General features: G+C 42.8%; 1 protein-coding gene across 2 annotated transcripts in view; it reads left to right on the top strand.

Annotated features, from left to right (window-relative positions):
* The window catches only part of LOC124039215 (serine/threonine-protein kinase SBK1-like), a 52,505-nt gene extending 35,117 nt beyond the window's left edge, over positions 1–17,388 (top strand). For both annotated transcript variants that reach the window (XM_046355121.1, XM_046355120.1), the window contains exons 3-5: positions 11,178–11,410; positions 13,161–13,363; positions 13,762–17,388. In XM_046355121.1, coding sequence (XP_046211077.1) covers positions 11,178–11,410; positions 13,161–13,363; positions 13,762–14,595 — 1,270 coding nt within the window. In that variant the 3' untranslated portion in view covers positions 14,596–17,388. The remainder of the gene's footprint in view (positions 1–11,177; positions 11,411–13,160; positions 13,364–13,761) is intronic.
* Positions 17,389–18,221: the final 833 nt, after the last annotated feature.

Raw genomic sequence — 18,221 nt, forward strand, 5'->3', positions numbered from 1 at the left:
TCTGTGTGGGAAATACACACTGATGGGGTGTGTGAGTGTTGTGATATCCATGCACAATAGATGACATCTCCGTGTGAGATCAGCCTTATCAAAAACCCTATCTGTGTGTACAATACGTAACCACACAGCACATAAAAACAGTCACACACAATGTCAAGATTAATTACGTTAGTTTCTTTTTTTTTAGGTCCGCCTTGCATTCCAATTAGCTCATCTTTTTCTGATATATATATATATATATATTCTTTTTTATTTTTATTTTTCTTTTTTTTTCTGAAGTTTTACAAAATGTACATCATTGTAAGTACAAAGATTTTACCATATCCCAACCACCCTCCCTTCCTCCCTCCACCCCCTAGTCCCTTTGTCAAGTTCTTTCAAAATTGAACCCAGAAGCAGACCAGGACAAGGAGAGTAGGAAGAAGGTGAGTATTTATTTACAAGTGAATGTGAATGGGTAGATAATATCCAGGTGGCGTAGCGGGCAGCGGTGGTGAGTTGATGGGAGTAAATAGGTGGATCCAATGGGGTAGCGGAATCCTCCGACGACCAGGCGGGAATGGGGTAAATGATCCGGGTGAGTAACTGAAGACAGAACAAACGGCGGTAAGTTTAAGGCAAGCTATACGTAAAAAACAACAAATTCTATCCAACTTGAGGCTGATACTATGGCACAACATACTGTTCATGGCTAACGATCCGGCAGGGAATGGATGTCAGGTCCGGGCTTATGAAGAGGAGAGATGATGATCAGGACCAGGTGTGCAGATAGCTGATGGGATACAGGTGCGGGTAATCAGAACTCCCAACTGGCTACATTGCCCGGCAACCAGACAGGGTGCGTTCCAGGACGCCGGAAAAAACACTCCAGGACAGAACACAGGCAAAAAAACAGACTCAGGAAACGGGATTCGTGACACCCACCCCTACCTCAGTCCACCCACCCCACACCCTCCTTCAGGTCCCAGAGATAACATGAAGTGTTGTTTTGTTAGAGCAAATCCTTTTTCATATCCTAAAAGGTCCATAGCATGCACGATCGATTTTGTATTTCCACTCAATCAATTCGTAAAGAAAGGAATCTGTGATAATCTCACCCTAAACGTTGTTTCAACCAGTCAAATCTTGTTCGTATGTATTCCTCAGAGATCCTAGAACGTAATGAGACTTCACTATATCATTAGGGGTGTAGTATATCTTATAGGACGCCATATTTGGTCAGAGAGCAACGCCTTCATGGCCGACCGATGACGCGGGCGGTCTTCATTTGAACGACTCTACCTTTGTCAAATAAGCACCAATTTGGGTCAAACAAAGCTAGCTAGATAGCCAATGAGCTGAGCTTTACGGGAGTATCTGGAAACCATGTATCTGCCCTAAAATGTAGCTACTAACCTTGTACGACAGCATACTATTTCATTTTGGACAAAAACTATAAGAGTATTCAGAGTTATGTAGTGATGAAAACTAGTTGTTTTGCAAATGTTGAACTTATAATATGGCTAATAATACTGGAAAAGCTAAATCAAAGTCCAAGTATACAGATTTGATGATATTCTTGCAGAAAAAATGCAATATGAATGCAAGTGTCTCTCACAATTTGCCCAAATGGGTAACTGGGTGACTTCACACTAAACGTCATGTAGCTCGCTCATACTTCAAGTTACCCATCTGGAACTTTGCACATACCCTGCCGCCATCTTGTGGACACTATTGGAATTAGAACCAGAGTGATGGCTGGAACAGGGACCTTTCTGTTGCATTTTAAAAATGGTGGTAGAAAAAAAAACGTTTTTTTTCTCTTTGTATTTTCTTTTACCAGATCTATTGTTATATTCTCCTAAATTCAATTCCCATTTCCACGAACTTCAAAGGGTTTCCTTTTAAATGGTACCAAAAATATGCATATCCTTGCTTCAGGGCCTGAGCTACAGGCAGTTAGATTTGGGTATGTCAGTTAGGTGAACATTTAAAAAAAGGAGGCTATCTTAACCAACAATGCAGTTAAAAAAGTAAGAGATTAGAATAACAAATAATTAAAGAGCAGCAGTAAATAACAATAGCTGGGCTATATACAGGGGGTACCGGTACAGATTCAATGTTCGGAGGCACCGGTGTCGAGGTAATTCGTATTTTACCTTTATTTAACTAGGCAAGTGGATTAAGAACAAATTGTTATTTACAATAACCCATTGTTCCTAGGCTGTCAACTGCCTTGTTCAGGGGCAGAACAACAGATTTTTACCTTGTCAAATCAGAGATTCGATCTCACAACCTTTCTTTTACAGGTCCAACACTCTAACCACTAGGCTACCTGCCACCCCAAATTGAGGTAATATGTCCATGTAGGTAGAGTTATTAAAGTAACTATGCATAGACAATAACAGAGAGTAGCAGCATCCTAGATTTTTTAAATGTTTTAATTTCACCTTTATTTAACCAGGTAGGCAAGTTGAGAACAAGTTCTCATTTACAATTGTGACCTGGCCAAGATAAAGCAAAGCAGTTCGACACATACAACGACACAGAGTTACACATGGAGTAAAACAAATATACAGTCAATAATACAGTATAAACAAGTCTATATACGATGTGAGCAAATGAGGTGAGATAAGGGAGGTAAATGCAAAAAAGGCCATGGTGGCATAGTAAATACAATATAGCAAGTAAAACACTGGAATGGTAGATTTGCAGTGGAAGAATCAGCAAAGTAGAGATATAAATAATGGGGTGCAAAGGAGCAAAATAAATAAATACAATAGGGGAAGAGGTAGTTGTTTGGGCTAAATTATAGATGGGCTATGTACAGGTGCAGTAATATGTGAGCTGCTCTGACAGCTCGTGCTTAAAGCTAGTGAGGGAGATAAGTGTTTCCAGTTTCAGAGATTTTTGTAGTTCGTTCCAGTCATTGGCAGCAGAGAACTGGAAGGAGAGGCGCCCAAAGGAAGAATTGGTTTTGGGGGTGACCAGAGAGATATTCCTGCTGGAGAGCATGCTACAGGTGGGTGCTGCTATGGTGACCAGCGAGCTGAGATGAGGGGGGACTTTACCTAGCAAGGTCTTGTTGATGACCTGGAGCCAGTGGGGTTGGCGACGACTATGAAGCGAGGGCCAGCCAACGAGAGCATACAAGTCGCAGTGGTGGGTAGTGGTGGGTAGTATATGGGGCTTTGGTGAAAAAACGGATGGCACTGTGGTAGACTGCATCCAATTGATTGAGTAGGTATTGGAGGCTATTTTGTATATGACATCGCCAAAGTCAAGGATCGGTAGGATGGTCAGTTTTACGAGGGTATGTTTCGCAGCATGAGTGAAGGATGCTTTGTCGCGAAATAGGAAGCCAATTCTAGATAAAACTTTGGATTGGAGATGTTCGATGTGAGTCTGGAAGGAGAGTTTAGACACCTAAGTATTTGTAGTCCACATATTCTAAATCAGAACCGTCCAGAGTAGTGATGCTGGAAGGGCGGGCAGGTGCAGGCAGCGATCGGTTGAAGAGCATGCATTTAGTTTTACTTGTATTTAAGAAGAGTTGGAGGCCACGGAAGGAGACTTGTAATTGCATTGAAGCTTGTCTGGAGGGTTGTTAACACAGTGCCCAAAGAAGGGCCAGAAGTATACAGAATGGTGTCGTCTGCGTAGAGGTGGATCAGAGACTCAAAAGCAGCAAGAGTGACATCATTGATGTACAGAGAAGAGAGTCGGCCCAATAATTCAACCCTGTGGTACCCCCATAGAGACTGCCAGAGGCCCTCCGATTTGACACACTGAACTCTAACAGAGAAGTAGTTGGTAAGCCAGGCGAGGCAATCATTTGAGAAATCAAGGCTGTCGAGTCTGCCGATGAGGATGTCGTGATTGACAGAGTCGAAAGTCTTGGCCAGGTCAATGAATACGGCTGCACAATATTGTTTCTTATTGATGGCGGTTAAGATATCGTTTAGGACCTTGAGCGTGGCTGAGGTGCACCCATGACCAGCTCTGAAACCAGATTGCTTAGCAGAGATGGTGCGGTGGGATTCCAAATGGTCGGTAATCTGTTTGTTGACTTGGCTTTCGAAGACCTTAGAAAGGCAGGGTTGGATAGATATAGGTTTGTAGCAGATCATTTTAGAGAGGAAGGGTCCAGATTGTCTAGCCCGGCTGATTTGAAGGGTGGGCGAGTTGCTGTGAGGGGTGCAGTGCTGTTGACTATAATTGAGTGAAGTCCACACAATTATAGTGGATTTATTTGTGGTGACAGAGATTCCTATCCTCAGTGCAGTGGGCAGCTGGGAGAAGGTGTTCTTATTCTCCATGGACTTTACAGTGTCCTAGAACTTTTTTGAGTTTGTGTTGCAGGTGTGTCAGCATGATGGATGTGTTGTTACCTACCCTTAACAGCTGGGGGCGGCCCGTCAGGAAGTCCAGGATCCAGTTGCAGAGGGAGGTATTTAGTCCCAGGTTCCTCAGCTTAGTGATGAGCTTTGAGGGCACTATGGTGTTGAACGCTGAGCTGTAGCCAATGAATAGCATTCTATAATATAATAATTCTCACATACAGTGGCACAAAAAAGTATTTAGTCAGCCACCACTTAAAAAGATGAGAGAGGCCTGTAATTTTCATCACAGGTACACTTCAACTATGACAGACAAAATGAGAAAAAAAATCCAGAAAATCACATTGTAGGATTTTTAATGAATTTATTTGCAAATATTGGTGGAAAATAAGTATTTGGTCAATAACAAAAGTTTTCTCAATACTTGTTATATACCCTTTGTTGGCAATGACAGAGGTCAAATGTTTTCTGTCAGTCTTCACAGGGTTTCACACACTGTGTCTGGTATTTTGGCCCATTCCTCCATGCAGATCTCCTCTAGAGCAGTGATGTTTTGGGGCTGTTGCTGGGCAACACGGACTTTCAACTCCCTCCAAAGATTTTCTATGGGGTTGAGATCTGGAGACTGGCTAGGCCACTCCAGGACCTTGAAATGCTTCTTACGAAGCCACTCCTTCGTTGCCCGGGCGGTGTGTTTGGGATCATTGTCATGCTGAAAGACCCATCCACGTTTCATCTTCAACGCCCTTGCTGATGGAAGGAGGTTTTCACTCAAAATCTCACAATACATGGCCCCATTCATTCTTTCCTTTACACGGATCAGTCGTCGTGGTCCCTTTGCAGAAAAGCAGCCCCAAAGCATGATGTTTCTACATCCATGTTTCACAGTAGGTATGGTGTTCCTTGGATGCAACTCAGCAATCTTTGTCCTCCAAACACAATGAGTTCAGTTTTTACCAAAAAGTTATATTTTGGTTTCATCTGACCATATGACATTCTCCCAATCTTCTTCTGGATCATCCAAATGCTCTCTAGCAAACTTCAGATGGGCCTGGACATGTACTGGCTTAAGCAGGGGGACACGTCTGGCACTGCATGATTTGAGCCCCTGGCAGCGTAGTGTGTTACTGATGGTAGGCTTTCTTACTTTGGTCCCAGCTCTCTGCAGGTCATTCACTAGATCCCCCCGTGGGAATGATCTTGTGTGGAGCCCCAGATCGAGGGAGATTATCAGTGGTCTTGTATAATTGCATAATTGCTTGTATAATTGCTCCCACAGTTGATTTCTTCAAACCAAGCTGCTTACCTATTGCAGATTCAGGCTTCCCAGCCTGGTGCAGGTCTACAATTTTGTTTCTGGTGTCCTTTGACAGCTCTTTGGTCTTGGCCATAGTGGAGTTTGGAGTGTGACTGAGGTTGTGGACAGGTGTCTTTTATACTGATAACAAGTTCAAACAGGTGCCATTAATACAGGTAACGAGTGGAAGACAGAGGAGCCTCTTAAAGAAGAAGTTACAGGTCTGTGAGAGCCATAAATCTTGTTTGTTTGTAGGTGACCAAATACTTATGGTCCACCATAATTTGCAAATAAATTCATAAAAATTCCTACAATGTGATTTTCTGGAAGTTTTTTTTCTCATTTTTCTGTCATAGTTGAAGTGTACCTATGATGAAAATTACAGGCCTCTCATCTTTTTAAGTGGGAGAACTTGAACAATTGGAGGCTGACTAAATACTTTTTTTGCCCACTGTAGGTGTTCCTTTTGTCCAGGTGTGAAACGGCAATGTGGATTGCAATAGAATATAATAAATAATAATATATGCCATTTAGCAGACGCTTTTATCCAAAGCGACTTACAGTCATGTGTGCATACATTCTACGTATGGGTGGTCCCGGGGATCGAACCCACTACCCCGGCGTTACAAGCGCCATGCTCTACCAACTGAGCTACAGAAGGACCATAGAGATTGCATCATCTGTGGATCTATTGGTGCGGTATGCAAATTGGCGTGGGTCTAGGATTTCTGAGATAATGGTGTTGATGTGAGCCATGACCAACCTTTTAAAGCATTTCATGGCTACGGACGTAAGTGCTACATGTCCATAGTCATTTCGGCAGGTTACCTTAGTGTTCTGCTGGTATTACAGACTCAGTCAGGGAGAGGTTGAAAATGTTAGTGAAGACCCATGCCAGTTGGTCAGCGCATGCTCGGAGTATACATCCTGGTAATCCATCTGGCCCTGCGGCCTTGTGAATGTTGACCTGTTTAAAATGTCTTGCTCACATCGGAGAGTGTGATCACACAGTTGTCCGGAACAGCTGATGCTCTCATGCATGTTTCAGTGTTGCTTGCCTCAAAGCGAGCATATAAGTTATTTAGCTTGTCTGGTAGGCTTGTCTCACTGGGCAGCTCTCGGCTGTGCTTCCCTTTGTAGTCTGTAATAGTTTTCAAGCCTTGCCACTTTATATAATGTTTTCATACCCTACATTACTCATCTCATATGTATATACTGTACTCTGTACCATCTACTGCATCTTGCCTAAGCCGTTCGGCCATGACCCATTCATATATTTTTATGTACATATTCGTATTCATTCCTTTATATTTGTGTGTATAAGGTAGTTGTTGTGAAATTGTTAGGTTCGTCGGAGGTGATATCGGGATTTCTTATAGGCTTCCGGGTTAGAGTCCTGCTCCTTGAAAGTGGTAGCTCGAGCCTTTAGCTCAGTGCAAATGTTGCCTGTAATCCATGGCTTCTGCTTGGGGTATGTACTGTACATAGTCACTGAGGAACGATGTCATCGATCCACTTATTGTTGAAGCCAGTGACTGATGTGGTGTACTCCTCAATCCCGGAACATATTCCAGTCTGTGCTAGCAAAACTATGCTGTAGTTTAGCATCTGCTTCATCTGATCATTTTTTTACCCACCGAGTCACTGGTGCTTCCTGCCTAATTTTTTTTGCTTGTGAGCAGGAATCAGGGGGATAGAATTATGCCAAATGCAGGGCGAGGGAGAGCTTTGTACGCATCTCTGTGTGTGGAGTAAAGGTGGTCTAGAATTTGTTTTTATTTTATTCCCTCTGGTTGCACATTTAACATGCGGATAGAAATGAGGTAAAACTGATTTAAGTTTCCCTGCGTTAATTAAAGTCACCGGCCACTAGGAGCGCCGCCTCTGGATGAGCGTTTTCCTGTTTGCTTATGGTGGTATACAGCTCATTGAGTGCTGTTTTAGTGCCAGTCTCGGTCTGTGGGAGTATGTAGACAGCTATGAAAAATACAGATGAAAACTCTCTAGGTAAATAGTGTGGTCTACAGCTTATCATGAGATACTCTGCCTCAGACGAGCAAAACCTTGAGACTTCCTTAGAAATCGTGCACCAGCTGCATAGGATGCCGCCCCGTGTATTACCAGATGCTGCTGTTCTTTCCTGCTGATAGTATATAACCCACCAGCTGTATGTTAATAATGTTGACGATCAGCCACGACACGGTGAAACATAAAATATTAAAAATGTTAATGTCCCATTGGTAGGATATACGTCCTTTTAATTTGTCCAATTCATTTTCCAGTGATTGAACGTTAGCTAGCAGTACGGAGTACAAAGGCAGATTAGCCACTCGTCACCTGATCCTCACAAGGCACCCTGATCTCTTTCCGCAAAATCTCAGTTTCCTTCTCCAGCGAATGACTGGGATGAGGGCCTGTTCGGGTGTTTGGAGTATATCTTTCCTGTCCAACTCATTAAAGAAAAAGTTCTTCGACTCTGGGATGCTGGCCTTCTTGGCAGAGTTCCTCTGTCCAGTCTGTGTTCTTTTGCCCATCTTAATCTTTTATTTTTATAGGCCAGTCTGAGAAATGTCTTTTTCTTTGCAACTCTGCCTAGAAGGCCAGCATCCCGGAGTCGCCTCTTCACTGTTGACGTTGAGACTGGTGTTTTGCGGGTACTTTCATGAAGCTGTCAGTTGAGGACTTGTTTTGTTGATGGTGGTGGAAAACTGTCTCAAACATCACTCCAGAATCTCCCATAAGTGTTCATTTGAGTTCCTTGCTCAGAACATGAGGACATATGAGAGCTGGTGGTTCCTTTTAACGTGAGTCTTCAATATTCCCAGGTAAGAAGTTTTAGGTTGTAGTTATTATTGGACTATTTCTCTCTTATACCATTTGTATTTCATATACCTTTGACTATTTGATGTTCTTATAGGCACTACCAGCCTAATCTCGGAGTTGATAGGCTTGAAGTCAAACAGTGTGGTCTTCAAGCATTGCTGGCAAACGCAGGAAAGTGTTGTTTGAATGAATGCTTCTATCCCTCATTTACTCAAGTGTTTATTTTATTTTGTCAGTGAATATTGCAGATGGGGTCAAAGACTGTACTTTTTGGAGAAATGTCCTCTGATCTGTTTGGCCATTATATAATATATAACGGTTTGGCCTTAATGACTATCGTTATGTTTGGAGGAAAAAGAGGGAGGCTTGCAAGCAGAAGGACACCATCCCAACTGTGAAGCACGGAGGTAGGAGCATCATGTTGTGCAGGTGCTTTGCTGCAGGAGGGACTGGTGCACTTCACAAAATAGATGGCTTTATGAGAAAGGAAAATTATGTGGATATATTGAAGCAACACAAGACAATAGTCAGGAAGTTAAAGCTTGGTCGCAAATGACCCCAAGCATACTTCCAACGTTGTGGCAAAATGGCGTAAGGACAACAAAGTCAAGGTAATGGAGTGGCCATCACAAAGCCCTGACCTCAATCCTATAGAGAATTTGTGGACAGAACTGAAAAAGCGTGTGCGAGCAAGGAGGTGTACAAACTGTTACATCAGCTCTGTCAGGAGGAATGGGCCAAACTTCACAAAACTTATTGTGGGAAGCTTGTGGAAGGCTACCCAAAATGTTTGACCCAAGTTAAACAATTTAAAGGCAATGCTACAACATACTAATTGAGTGTATGTAAACATCTGATTATTCCGACATTTTACATTCTTAAAATAAAGATCCTAACTGACCTAAAACAGGGATTTTTTTACTAGGATTAAATTACAGGAAATGTGAAAATCTGAATTTAAATGTATTTGGCTGAGGTGTATGTAAACTTCTGACTTCAACTTTATGTCTATTTCAGTAGTACTGTTATTAGCCTTCTAAATCACTGTGAATGACAGATTCTAGAGTAGACCCATTTTGGCATGTCAAAACATAAAAAGAAACAAAGTATTTTAATTTGGGATTGTTCATCTTCAATTTGGAACGGTTGAAACTTCACTTTGGGATGGTAATGAGCCCTGCCTCTGTCTTCTAATGGTCAGTCTATGCTATTGAAAAGTCTTAACAATTTCTTCAGGGTTCAGGAAATTGAATCAGCATCCAACTTTCTAAAAGCTAGCCCAGAGCTGCAACAAGTCAAATATGTTTACTGGGCACATCTCAAGTAATCCCTTCACTCCTGCTACGCTATCAATTGTATGGACATGGATATGTACTGGAAGCTTTTATCCCACCTCTCAGCCACTCTCAGCCCATCCCACCTATCACCATAGACCACCCTCGTGGCACTTTTAAATGTGAGAGCAATCATAAGTAAAACCTTCCTTGTGAATGACCTCATTACTGAGCGCAAAGTTGATTGGATGTTTCTCACATTTAAAGTGGCGTTTAAATACAAAACAACTTTCATAACAGTTGCGCACCAATAAAAATAATAGGAAGAATAGTAAGAAATAGTAAGAATAGTAAGTCAGAAATAAGATATAAAACATTAAATAGCAAGAACTGATGAGAAGTTCATCTGCCCTAGCCTACCACGCAAAGGCACTATGGATTTATTTTCCCTGGTTGACACAGATATGCTCAGGAAAATTATATCACAATTTAAGCCTTCTACCTGCCTTCTCGAACCTATCCCCAACACTCTCTTCAAAACTTTTTTTAATTGCATATCTGACGAAGTGCAATCTGTTGTTAAAATCAATCCCTGTTTACAGACACTTTCCCCACTGCACTAAACTGCAATGGTGAAACCCCTTCTGAAGAAAAGTAATCTAGATTATTCAGCTTTTAGCAATTTTCGGCCAATCTCCAACCTTACATTCTTAAGCAAAATTCAGGAAAAAGTGCCAACTGTAATTTTGAAAAATACCAATCTGGTTTTCGTGCCCAGCACAGAGACCATGGTAAATTATCTAAAAGCCAACACAGATAGCAAACAGCTCTTTGTCCTTGTACTCTCAGATTTAAGTGCTGCAATCAACACTGTTGACCATGATGTCCTTCTGGACTGAGTGGAGAGTTGGGTTGGCCTCTCCGGTCCTGTTCTAAATTGGTTTAGGACCTATTTAACCTGTCAAGAGTTTGTCTGTCACCCTTGGTGACCATAACTCAGAGAAAGTACATAACACATGTGGCGTTCCACAAGGTATGATTTTGGGTCCGGTACTGTTCAGTTTTTACATATGTTCCCTCTTGGCAGCATTATCAGAAAGCACAGCATTGATTTTCACTGCTACGCAGACGATACACAACTTTACATTTCTGTGTCACCAGAGGATTTTAGCTCCACTGATCAATTATTAGACTGTACTAGTGATTTAAAAATATATTTTTACCACCTGAGGAACATTGCCAAGAGCCGGCCGTTTCTCTCTCAGGCTGATACAGCGACTTTATTACTGCAGGTAGCCTAGTGTTTAGAGCGTTGGGCCACACACACTGAATGACATTCAAGGTCAAGTTGTCACATTTATTTTTGATATCGCCAATAAGCCTGCTGTATTTAGCGTAACACAGTTTTTCTTGTTTCAGACACATTATTTTATGTTGTCTGTCTGTGTTCTGTTCCGTCCCTAGTTTGCCCCACAGCGTCAAGGTGAGCCTGTCTCTGTTGGGGCCGGGCAGGGTGGGTGGTGTAGGCTCTCCCAACTCCAAGGTGGGCTACTGCGGTGGAGTGCCTGTGGAGGACATGCAGGCCCTGGCCATTACCTCCCTGCCGGGTGCAGACGTGGCAAAACACTATGAGCACATCCGCGAGCTGGGCAAGGGCACCTATGGCAAGGTGGACCTTGTGGCACACCGCACACAGGGTGAGTCAGAGGGCATGGCTGTGGTGAAGGGACATTGTTGGCGGCAAAAGTTTCCATAGAGTCAACGGTCAATGAAAAAGGGCACTACAGTGACAAGGCATTGTGAGGTCAAAGGTCGCCATAGTGTAAGATGTCAGGATGAAAGGGCTCTTCAGGTTGAAAGTTAATTACAAGGTTACATGCCATTAAGCTGAAGAGGGCATTAGACTGGGTAAAAGTGAAGGCCTTAATGCTCAAATTAGTTTTGTTTTTCAAATCCATTTTGGACTATTGATTGTCCAAACAGCAAGTTACAAGGGACCAAATCCGATTTGTGTGTGTTCAGACCGCAGTCATTTGCTGAGAAGGCTACCATAGCTGTCATAGTAATGGCGGGTATGTGTGCAGTGGTGTAGGCTGATTGGTGGTGGTGCTCATGCAGCAAGCTAAGGTGACAATGCCTCCAATGGACGTTTCCCAGTTGCTTTGAATGTTCAAAATCATAGGGTAAGAACACTTTCAAAGCCTCAAAGGATGATGATCCAACTTTCAAAACAAGTCCTTTTTGGCTAGCCACAACAGTCAACTAGGCAGCTAAGTAGCTGTTTAGCTTTCTAGCACGTTCAGTAATTTGTTGTTTTTTAAACAATTAACAAGTCAGTTATCTATCACATGTTCTTGTCAAACTGTCAACAGAGTAGCTAGGAAATGTCAAGATATGCGAAATAAGAGTCGAAAAACCACTTGAGGGCAAATAAATCAGATTTGACCATTCAGTCACATGGCCAGGAATCAGATTTCTGACGTTAAACCACCTATGAAGGTGGCTTGAAATATCCGATTCCATGTGCTTTTTGGCTGTTAAGACTGCAGGAAAAATAACAAGATTCAAATCGTATCAGATACACAGAATCAGATAGAACAGGCATATTTAGTTCAATTAACTTAATACGTGTCAGTTAAGTTTATATTGCCTTGCCTAAGATATTTATCTGATACTGTACAGCAAGGTTATAATAATAAACTGAAACAAAGTAATCATGAAAAAAATATTTAGTCAACTGAAATAAAATAATTAACAAACCAGTTTGTAAAACGGAAACTATACTGAAACTATTATCTCTGTCTCCAAAACAAACTAAAATAACATTTGAGTTTTTCTTCTAAGCTTTGGGGAAAAAATCTAATGGGGTTTTCAATCTACTGAATCTGACAGGTAGATGCTGCCAGGAGATGCCAATGTTTCAAATAAGTCTAGTTTGTATCACCATTAGTCTCCCTAGAAAGACCGGTTATAATACTTCAAGGTCTGGGATATCCGAGATGACATCACACCCACTTGAAAAAATCGTTAGGTTGCTAACTTGAAACTATACAACACAAATGGCTCCAAGCCGGGCCCACGCATACTTTCTGTCTCTAACACTAAAACTGTAATGTAATAATATAAAAATGAAATAATAATTACTTTATACAACTGAAACAGGTCTAAAAACAAATTGAAACTAAACTGAATTCCAAATACAAATCCCAACACTAATAGAAATAAAAACGAAAATAAAACAATGTTTAATAATCTTGCTATACAGAATGTTGATACAGTATGTGAGTTGTAATGTTATTAACTCAGGCGTGTTTGTGAGCGTGTGCTTGCTTCTGTGTGCGTGCATGTCTGCCTGTCTATCTTCTGAAATGTTGCCAAACAAATTTCCCTATTGGACATTCAATTATTAATTCATTAATTCTGTCCATCACTGTGTGTACATATCAGGCACCAAAATGGCTCTGAAGTTTGTGACCAAGAGCAAGACAAAGCTGAAGAGCTTCCTGAGGGAGTACAGCCTGACAGGAACACTGAGCTGCAGCCCATTTATCATCAAAGTCCTGGACGTACTCTTCGAGACCGAGGATAGCTACGTCTTTGGACAGGAGTATGCCCCCGCTGGAGACCTGTTTGACATCATTCCTCCCCAGGTACTGGGTACCTGTACTGGATCGTACTTAGCTCCACACCAATCACTTTTCTCCCATACCCTAGCCAATCAAGCACAATGTTTCAAAGCACTGGTTCTGGGTTTGCAGCCTTGTCCTTGCTCAGACTTGAGCTGCATACTCATTTAGTGTACTGTAGAGCTCCGTTTAATTTCAGTGGAGGGACTGGTACCCAGACGCAAAGGTTCTTATTCTAGGTTGTTAAAGATGAGTGCAATATGATGCTTAACAAGAGCCTCTTTGTCCCACTTAAGTCCCTCTACGACTCTTCTATTTCTTTCTAATTTCATTTATTGTACTTCGTTTTCTTCCCCTACTGTAAAATCTAAAACTAACACCCTTTTCTCTTTCATCACTCCTTCCTCCTCTCCTCCCTGTAGGTGGGTCTTCCGGAGGAGATGGTGAAGCGCTGTATGCAGCAGCTGGGTCTGGCTCTGGACTTCATGCACAGCAAGAACCTGGTTCACCGTGACGTCAAGCCCGAAAACGTCCTCCTCTTCGACCGCGAGTGCCGACGCGTCAAGCTGGCTGACTTCGGCATGACGCGGAGAGTGGGCTGCCGGGTGAAGCGCGTGAGTGGCACCATCCCGTACACAGCGCCGGAGGTGTGCCGTGCCAGTCGTGCCGAAGGCTTCCTGGTGACCACCAGTCTGGACATCTGGGCGTTCGGAGTGCTTGTCTTCTGCATGCTGACCGGTAACTTCCCCTGGGAGGCAGCGCTGCCTACTGACGCATTCTATGAGGAGTTCTGGCGCTGGCATCGTGCGGGGTGTCCCACGGCGGCCTACCCATCCCAGTGGCGCCGCTTCACTGACGACGCCCTGCGCATGTTCCAGCGGCTGCTAGCTGCCGAACCTGAGAAGCGATGCGGCGTGAAGGACGTCTTCTGCTTTGTCAAGTACGAGCTGGTCAGCGAATTCCGACGCCGTGCCTCCTGCCGAGCCAAGCGAGGCGAGAGGTCCAGTTCATCTGGTGTATGCCCTGCAGGCTGCACCTCTACCTCCTCTTTGACCTCCTCCTCAATGCGCTCTCACAGACACCCAGAACCTTCCACTCCCCCAGGAAAGACCTCACACTTGCGCCCAGCGCCCCTGAAGAGGAGCGTCCTCTCTGACCCTCAGTCCCCTCGGGAGGAGTCTCCTGGCCAGCACCACTCTTCTCTGGGTCGAGAGAAGACCAAGGTGATGGCCACTGCCATAGAGATCTGCGTCTGACAGAGACTGGATGAGCAGCGGTATCTGTGGGCGTTGCCATGGCGATAGGAACCTGTGCAAGGTACTTGTAACGGCCATTTTGACTGGAGTTGAAGGTTGACGCTGCTGAGAAGAAGCCCAATATCAAATTCTTGACTGTGACACAGATTGGTATCAGCACTCACGGCAGTACACTCTTGGACAAGTCATCACTAGCACATGCGTTTGTTATTTTGATTTGTGACCGTAGACTGTTTTCTGAGTTGGAGAAGCGACATTCAAGAGTCCACTGACTGACGTCGTTTTTTTCACAGCAACTCGTTCCACTGTTCAGCTATTTTGCTTCTTGGTACACACATTAACACGGCTAATGATGCTAATAGAAACAGTTCTAGCCATTTCTAAACATTGGGTTCAGTAGAAACATTCAATGCTCCCTGACGACACATTTCCATTCTGCCTCCCTTCTCCCTAATTTCTCTTATTTTTATATTTCTTCTTCTGCTTCTCTCTCTCTATATATAAATACCTTTGACCTGGGGAGGCCCAAACCTTAGCTGATCTAGTGACATGCTTTAGATCCAATAGCGATCCAATAGGTCAAATTGATCTTCTGTCTGACTGACATATCGCTGAACAAATGGGAATCCATGGCAGTTCCGTCCATTTCCAAAGTGTGAAAATGGTTTTGGACATAGGGGAGAATGATTGCTTTTCAAAAGGAGAAAATATGTGAAGGTGACTCTCCAATGTAGCAGTCACTATGACAATGGGACATTGCTCATCTAGACTGTCTGAACTGAGACAGGACCCTGCTGTCAGACATCTCAGGACATCTCAGCGGTTACTTCCTGTCTCAGAGTAACTTCCTGTTGAGGGTTACAGGTGATTTCCTGTAGTAGACCACTGTTTAAAAGGACACATTTCATTCTGTAATAGTGCCTAAATAGTTCATACAGGCATCTTCCAATGTGAAAAGAAATAAGAAAATATATAATTGCTTCTGTTGACATTCAAATGCTTGGAAACTGTTATAGAATAGAGGGAGTGTTTATTTTATATTTGCTGTGTGTGTGTGGGGGGGGGTGTTTGAACAACTAAAACACAATCTCTTTGTAAAGGGGGAGAATTTTTAAAAAGTGCATTATAGATATTTACTATGTTAAGCGCCACACTGTATTATTGTCAGGTAGTTCAACCATGTAGCTCTATTAATATTGTTTACTACTGGGAGAGGTTACAGGGATCAACTCACTGAATGTAGTATAAAATAATATGACATGTACAGTATATGGACATTCTAAAATTATATAATGCTCTATAGTGGTGCCAAAAATGGGGTGGACAGTAGCAGCCTTTAGAGTATGGTTGGGATGGGACCAGGGCCTATTGGAATAGTACTGTTTAACACGTGTGTGATGTCTCTCCCTGAGCACATTCTGAACACTGTGACCTTAGCCCATCTTAACCATCAATAGTCCCCTTCCTCTGTCAATACAACTCAACTCAAATCAATCAACTACTTTACTGAGTTACTGCTTTACTGCACACATGCATCCTGTATAACATTACCGAAGCAATTCCAATATAATTGGTCATAGATCCCATGTTCGCTCCAGGCTCCTCAAACTTCCAGCCAACCAATCTTCCTCCACCCTTCGTCCTTCACCTTCATCTATCTCTCACTCACTCGCTCTCTTCCTCCCTTCCCCATTTGCTTGTCTTTCTCCTGCACTTGAGTCTCTGAGCCATTCTGTGTTGTCTGGTAGGATGACCTCTCTCTCCCCCCTTTGGCACGCTGTGGGCTGATGATCAATTGAGGCCGCCACACCGCGAGTGTCTCAGCTAGCGAAAAAAGAAAACAAATTATGTAAGCATCTAAAAAGCGCACTGTGTGCTGCTTTATCAAGCGTTCATCTCTATTTATCGGCTAAGTTGCTGCTGTTATGTCAGACAGGTGTGTTTTGTGCGTGTCCCACCCTTCCCTTCTTTCCTTTCCCCGATGACAGCCCATCATCCCTGTCGCTATAGTGACAGTCAGTGTTTTTATGGTTAGTTTCTCAGCTCCTGTCCACTCCCGAAACATCAAACATAATTGTCTGGTCTGGTCATTCTGCAACAACACCAGTATTATTAACAACACTGCCCTGCTAGCCAGGAGTTCTCATAGCAATTGCCTTCCACATATAATGTGTAGTATACAGTATGTCTGTTCCACTATGTCGGCAATGTCAGTCTCATTCTATCACATATACTAACTATATACATACATCTGTTGTACTGTTTACGTTTGTCAAAATCTGTCCAATTCACCTTCCTTCTTCCTCCATCGTCTCTAGAACACCTACCTGCTAGTCATGAAGTCAGTGCTCTTGTCATATGTCACACTTTAAGGATGACCATAGTCAGAGGAGAATGGTGGTTCATTGACCTCAATCTGGGCAGAGATTTTCTGTGATCACTCATAGGGTGAATGCGTGCATAACTTGCATATGTAGCCTCTACTTATGTCAAGATGCATACACTGTTTTGCTGTGTGAATTGTGAATATTTATAGTTTTGTTCGATATTGCACAACCGTATACATCAGAACAGTGTTATGTCAGTTGTCGTAAGTGTCAAGTTTTTGTCAGATTGTTATAATAGGTTATGTAGGCATTATGATCAAATTGTGTAATGTTCATTTTAGTTTTGTAGCCTACTGTTTACCTCAGTTATGTCCTGATCCTACTAGCTGGTCTCCACCAGCAAGTTGAATTATGTAAATGTGCAAATGTATTAAGTCTTTAACACAGAAACAAATAAAATGTTTAATATTGAGTTCAAATCAAACTTTGTGTACCAGAACTGATACAAACTTGTATTATTTTTGGCAATATGTTAAAATGACCAGTGCATTAACATCTATAAATGGCTGAATGTCTTTGTTTATCCCCTCCCCCTCTTCCCCGCATTTAATTCTACTCCACCTATATGTGTATGCAAATCCAGTCCAACTCTAGGTGTTTCCTTTTGACTGCACATTAGCTGAAGGTCAGGTCAAAGCGGGTCTCATTTCCTGAGTCTTTGGTCTGGTGCATGTGCAGGCTGCTTTAATAAGCTGACTTCCTGCTGAAAGACCAATTAACACACCCGTAGATAAGTTATCTGGCGGTCCTCAAAAAAGTGGGATGAGAGTGAGGCAGTGTGAATATCCCACCATAAACGAGAACAATTATCAGCCACCCCCTTCAGCGAGTGTTAATGTTGTCTTCTCTGAGCTGAGGCATTAGCATTATAGGCATAATGGGGCTGAGTTGGACGTCTGGGAAATGGTGGGTTTTAGCGGCTACTGTGTTAAGCTAATCACGTCAGACAGTACAGAAGCACTTGAAAGGTCTACGTGGCAGAGAGAGAGATGGGGTTAGCATGTGGAATCTAGCCATGTGCAATAGCCTGTTCTCCCGCTCTTTGAAGGACTGGTGACCTCAGGTAACTAGCTACAGTAGCGACTGAATTGCAGGTTAATTGAGTTAGTATAAGATGCTCTAATAGCCTATACCTCAGATCTGGCTGGAGAGAAATAGGATTTCTAAACCAAGGCTGTGTGGAGCTGATAGGCAAGGGTGGATGGAGCCTAGATGTTTCATGGATGGATGGAGTTGTCA

Source organism: Oncorhynchus gorbuscha, linkage group LG07 (genome assembly GCF_021184085.1).
Source record: "Oncorhynchus gorbuscha isolate QuinsamMale2020 ecotype Even-year linkage group LG07, OgorEven_v1.0, whole genome shotgun sequence".
In the NCBI taxonomy this organism is placed as follows: Eukaryota; Metazoa; Chordata; class Actinopteri; order Salmoniformes; family Salmonidae; genus Oncorhynchus; species Oncorhynchus gorbuscha.